Source organism: Myotis brandtii, unplaced genomic scaffold, assembly GCF_000412655.1.
Source record: "Myotis brandtii unplaced genomic scaffold, ASM41265v1 scaffold1424, whole genome shotgun sequence".
Taxonomy (NCBI): Eukaryota; Metazoa; Chordata; class Mammalia; order Chiroptera; family Vespertilionidae; genus Myotis; species Myotis brandtii.
Genome location: NW_005355089.1, coordinates 483,094 through 489,361, shown reverse-complemented (window position 1 = coordinate 489,361; position 6,268 = coordinate 483,094). Strand labels below are relative to the sequence as shown.

Here is a 6,268-nt window from a genome sequence, read left to right as displayed (position 1 = left end):
TAAAATCAACAAATAACAAAATTAAAAAGAAAGACTTGCAATGTGGGGAGATGCATGGGATTTTAAAGCTTTGGTATTATCAATATATGTACATCACAAGCAGAACAGCCACTTGTCTGTGCCACATGTTGATCCTGAATTTCTTTGTGGGTTTGCTCGTTAGTTAGGCGGAGCCAGCCACTTTTGCCTTTTTGTATCTCAGGTGATTACAATCCCTCAGCAGCAGTCCGAGAAAGTGACATGCACTGGAATACAACACGGGTCAGCCTTCAATGACATGCCAAGCCATTCTAGTGAAGAAGCTCCAGCCTTCACTGAAACAGCAAAGGCTCAGGTAGTAGAAATAGAACCTGCCATGCACAGTCCAGAGACTGTATTTTCTCCTCAGAACCTAGAAGCTCTTCATGAAACCTTTCCGGAAGTTAAACCAATTCCTAAACCAGGAGACAGCTCATCTTTCAGCACAGCCGGTGAGACTGATGGATCTTCTATAACCCCGGAAAAGGAATTGGAAGAAAACTCAGCTACAGGAAATAGCATGCAGTCTGGCTCTGAACTGCTGCTCACAGGGAGAGAGAGACTTACTGTTGAGAAACAGCTTTGCTCTGATGGTGAATTTTCAGCCACTCTTACTGACACAGGGAACTCTGTGGCAGACAGTCATCCAGAGAGCGATCAGTGCTTACCACTCCAAGAAGAAAAAGCCTGTGCTCAGACAGAGAACTCACTCTTCTATTCACCATCTTCCCCAATGAGCAGTGATGATGAATCCGAAATAGAGGATGAGGACTTGAAGGTGGAGCTTCAAAAATTACGAGAAAAGTAAGAACTGTTTCTCTTTTGTCACCTAGCTAGTTGCCCTGGGTTTGGTTTGTTTTTGTTTGTTTGTTTGTTTGTTTGTTTGTTTTTTTAATGTATTTTTATTGATTTCAGAGAGGAAGGGAGCGGGAGAGAGAGAGATAGAAACATCAATGATGAGAGAATCATAGATCAGCTGCCTCCTGCACGCCTCCTACTGGGGATTGAGCCCGTAACCCAGGCATGTGCCCCTGACGGAAATCGAACCCGGGACCTTTCAATCTGCAGGCTGACACTGTATCCACTGAGCCAAACCAGCTAGGGGTGCCCTGGGTTTTATAGAACTGTTAGGTTGCTAACTAATTTAAGACTGGTGGCATTTTAAAATATATTTATTTTTATTGATTTCAGAAAGGAAAGGGTGGGGGAGAGAGAGAAAGACATCGATGTGAGAGTGGGACATTGATCTGCTGCCTCCTGCATGCCCCACACTGGGGACTGAGCCCACAATCCGGGCATGTGCCCTGACTAGGAATTGAACCGTGAATTCCTGGTTCATAGGTCGAAGCTCAACCAGTGAGCCATGCCAGCTGGTCAGGACTGATGACCTTGTAATGATTGAAAACTTTTTATGATTGAAAACTACAAAGACAGCATCAGATCCCACTAGTTATGAACTCAGTAATCACAAGTCCAGGTGGTATTACCTATGCTTCTAACTAGCCTGTTATAAATTGGAGGTTCCCACCAAAGGATGCAACTCAAGAACAGCCAAATGGCAAGGTATGGGGGTAGGAACATGGATCTTCCATGCACTCTCGTGAGTGCCACTCTCTAAACCTTGTAATACAGGAATTTTTATGGGACCTTCATCTAGATAGGTGTGACTGAATAAATCATTGACCGTAGGTGATTAATTTAATCTCCAGCCGCACCCCTCACCAGAGGTGGAGGGCGGAGGAGAGCTGAAAATTCTCATCCTATAATCACTTGCCTGGTTCCCTTGGGATTTTTACAGAAGTCACTTGATTGACCTAGACACCAGTGTGAGGTTTTGCATCGTTTCTCATTATGAATAACAAGACACTCCTTTCATCTTTCTTACTCTGGAGCTATTTAAGGAACTGGAGCTATTTGAAGACACAAGACCAAATAATAAAACAAACGATTCTCCCATTGCTCTGATCACTTCGGAAATTACAAAAATCCATCTCCTATTTCTCACGCCCTAATATAACTTCTCAACCACTGTGACCTGTTTCATTTACAAATACATAGTTTTTGCTTTTGACAAAAGTGTTATCATAATACACGTTATGCTGCAATTTTTTACTTTGTCACCTATGTATATTCATGTTTGCACAAATAATCTTTATTCCATACACTGAAATAGCTTATCACCATTGAAAGTTTATTTAATCTCTCCTTAATGGACATTTCAGTTTTATCCCATGTTTTGCTTGAAGTGAACATCCTTATTTTTTATACAGTTATGCAAGTATTTTTGTAGGATCAATACGTAAAAGTAGAATTGCTGTGTTAAAAGATATGTACATTTTAAATTCATAGATATTGCTATTGTTATCAAATGTAGCTATACCGTTTTGCACACCAAACAAAAACATGAAAGTGCCTATTTTCCCACTTCTTAACAACATTGGGCTGGATATTGTTGATCCTTTTAGTTTTATTCCAATCAGATGAATTCATTTTTTTAAAATTGTATTAACTAAAAGTGAGGTTGTGCATCATCTCATTTATTTGTTATTTCTATTTTTCTTTCGAGTCACCTTTTCATATTCTTTCCCTCTTTTCTAAAAGATAGTTTCTTTTTTTCTTACTGATTTTTAGGAATTATTTACATATTCTAAATATTAACCTTTTCTATATAATGCAGATACTTTTTTTCTTGTTTACACCTGCATCATATAATAAAGAAAAAATTGATATTATCAATGCTCTGTGACTTTAAATTTTCTTTTGCTGTTTTTTACTATATTGAAGTTTTAGAAATTTATTCCTGTCAGTTTGTTGACCTTCCTTCTTTATGTCTGATTAGTTTAATGGTATGCTTAAGAAGACATTTCCCTGCCCTAGTTGGTTTGGCTCACTGGATAGAGTGTCGGCCTGGGGACTGAAGGGTCCCAGGTTCGATTCCGGTCAAGGGCATGTACCTTGGTTGCGGGCACATCCCCAGTAGGGGGTGTGCAGGAGGCAGCTGAATTGATGTTTCTCTCTCATCGATGTTTCTAACTCTCTATCCTTCTCCCTTCCTCTCTGTAAAAAATCAATAAAATTATTTTTTTTAAAAAAGTCACTTCCCATTTTAAAATTGTGAAAACATTCTGTATATCCACATTCTTCATCTAAATTCCTTGTTAAACTTTATTTGTACTGGTGTGGCATTTTTTAGCTCATCTGTATGGAACCAGCACCATTAAAACGCTTTCTGCCTCATTTTTATGTAGACATATTCAGGAGGTAATAAATCTTCAAACCCAGCAGAATAAGGAGCTTCAGGAGCTTTATGATCGCCTCCGGGCAATTAAAGATAGCAAACTTCAGTCATCTGTGGTTTCTCTGCCATCCGCATCCCCACCGCGTCGACCAAGATCTTTAAGAAGCAAATTTCGAAGCCGCCCCCAGTCCTTGACACAGGTGGACAGTGATTCAGCAGCTGCAGGTAAATCGATTTTAAAAAATGGTTTTTAAAAAAACTGGTCAAAGATCAGCAAAATGAGAAAAATAACCATCATGTATTTTTTATTAAGCTAAGATGATTTGAAGATGTGCACAATCTGAGATTCTTTTCTACTTTTTTTGGTGTTAAATGTTCTTTTATGAAATAATGATGAGGATAGATGAGAGATTTTGGAGAGCAGATTAATGTATTTCATGTTTTTATTTGGAAAAAAAATACCTGAAGGCCCAATTTCAGTCCCCAAGTACTTTTTGAAATTTTAGCAATTAATGGGAACTGCTGGTCTAACATTTAGAGTTTGTTGTGTGTTGCCAACAAAGATAATCTTAAAATTATAGTCATGTTCTATCTGATACAAGATCTTTATTATTTATGAGAATATTAGAGAATGTACTTTTTTTTGTTAAGCCTCACTTGATATTTTTTCCATTGATTTTTAGAGAGCATAGAAGAAAGGGAGAGAGAAACAGAGGAACATGAACATGAGAGACACACCGATTGGTTGCCTCTAGCACCCTCCCAGATCAGGGCTGGGGATGGAGCCGGCAACCGAGGTATGTACCCTTGACCAGAATCAAACCCATGACCCTTCAGTTGGAGGGCCAACACTCTAACCACTGAGCAAAACCAGCTAGGGGTGTACTTTTTTTTTAAGGATCAGTCTCTATTTAACTAATAAAGAAGTTGTTAGTTAAGTCAGACTTCCTTGGTTATATGTGCAAAGTCAAGGTGGAAGTTGAAGGTGTACGTTAAGGATGTATGTGAGATTTCAATAGAATTTGTGGTAGATGGAATGATGGTCACCCCCCACCCCAAGACATCTATCTATGTGTAAATCCCTGGAACCTGTGACTATGTTAATTTATATGGCAAAGTGGAATTGAGGTTGTAGATGGAATGAAGGGTGTTAATCAATGGATTTTATTTATTTATTTTTTGTTAATCCTCACCCAAGTATATTTTTCCATAGGTTTTCAGAGAAAGTGGAAGGGAGGGGGAGCGACAGAGAGAGAGAGAGAAACATCGATGTGAAAGAGGCACATTGATTAGTTGCCTCCTGCACATGGTAGCATGGGAACAAGCCTGCAACTGAAGTACATGCCCTTGACCAGAATCGAACCTAGGACCCTTCAGTTTGCGGGCCAATGCTCTATCTACTGAGCCAAACAAGCCAGGGCTCAACGAACTTTAAAATAGGGAGATTTTCGCCCTAGCTGGTATACTGAAAAGAGAGTTCCTGTCTCAGCTTCATATTTCCAGGCCTGGCTCTATGGTAACTAATTGCGTTAACCCAGGCATGTCAATTAATTTTTCTGGGCCTCTTCTCCCCATTATAAAACTACTGGTTTAGATTAGACTTCTAAGATTCTTTCTACTTTTTTTTTTTTTTTTTTTTTTAAATATATTTTATTGATTTTTTACAGAGAAGAAGGGAGAGAGATAGAGAGTTAGAAACATCGATCAGCTGCCTCCTGCACGCCCCCCACGGGGGATGTGCCCGCAACCAAGGTACATGCCCTTGACCGGAATCGAACCTGGGACCCTTCAGTCCGCAGGCCGACGCTCTATCCACTGAGCCAAACCGGTTCGGCTTCTTTCTACTTTTGACGTTCTGTGATTGTTTTTTTAACTCTTCTAAGTATCTATCTGAGGAAACTGATGAAAAGATTAGGGTTGATGCTAATTTTTTAAGCAACATTACTATTTATTGTACTTGATTTATACCTAAGGTGAACATATAATTTGCAATCCAGACAAGAGGAAATGTTTGAGAATGAAAGGAGTATTGTTAGTAATTACTTCAGGACAATAGCTTTAAACCAGAATTGCCCCAGCTAAACTGAAATGTCTGCTTACTCTGTCAATTGCATTAGTGTTCAAATAAGAGTATCATTTTTAATTCCTTTTCATGGTTTCCCTGGTTTTCCTTATAGATCCACTGTGTGCGGAGAGTAATACAGCATCAAGCCAGCAGTCTCCAGCTAGTAAAAAAGGGATGTTCACAGATGACTTACACAAATTGGTAGATGACTGGACAAAGGAAACAGTTGGAAATTCTCTTATTAAGCCAAGTTTAAACCAACTTAAACAGAGTCAACACAAATTAGAGACTGACAACTGGAACAAAGTACATGAAGTAAGTTGTTTATACCCAATTCTCTTTATTTATAAGAATTAAAACCCTGGCTGGTGTGGCTCAATTGGTTGAGAGTCATCCTGTACACATAGGGGTCCTAGTCAGGGCACATGCCTGGGTGTGTTTGATATTTAGAGAGTGGAAGGGATGGGGAAGAGAGAGAAACATTGATGTGAGAGAGACATATCCATCAATTGCCTCCGCATGTGCCCTAACTGGGGCCAGGGATCAAACCTACAACCCAGTTACGTGCCCTTGATCAGGAATCCAACCTGCGACCCTTTGGTGCACAGGTCAACACTAACCATTGAGCACCACCGGCCAGGGCCTGAGATGCTTTTGAAATATCCAATTCAGTCTTTTAAAAATAAAAGTCACATTATCTACACTAATAAAAGAGAAAGATGGTAATTAGCGTACGACCGCTACCTTTTTCATTGGCTAATCAGGGCGATATGCAAATTAACTGCCAACTAAGATGGCGGTTAACTGCCAACAAAGATGTCGGTTAATTTGCATATGTAGGCACAATGCAGGGAGGCGAAAGGGAAAGCAGGAAGAAGCCCCCTGCCACTGACAGTGATGGGAAACCCAGGGGGGAGCTAAGAGCCGGGGGGCAGGGCAACGGCGGC

At 40.0% G+C, this 6,268-nt stretch overlaps 1 protein-coding gene across 1 annotated transcript in view; it reads left to right on the top strand.

The window, feature by feature from the left end:
* The window catches only part of WNK3 (WNK lysine deficient protein kinase 3), a 107,114-nt gene that overhangs the window by 96,009 nt on the left and 4,837 nt on the right, over positions 1 to 6,268 (top strand). The window contains exons 20-22 of the mRNA XM_014535322.1: positions 203 to 822; positions 3,267 to 3,481; positions 5,434 to 5,636. Of these exons, the coding sequence (XP_014390808.1) occupies positions 203 to 822; positions 3,267 to 3,481; positions 5,434 to 5,636 (1,038 nt within the window). The remainder of the gene's footprint in view (positions 1 to 202; positions 823 to 3,266; positions 3,482 to 5,433; positions 5,637 to 6,268) is intronic.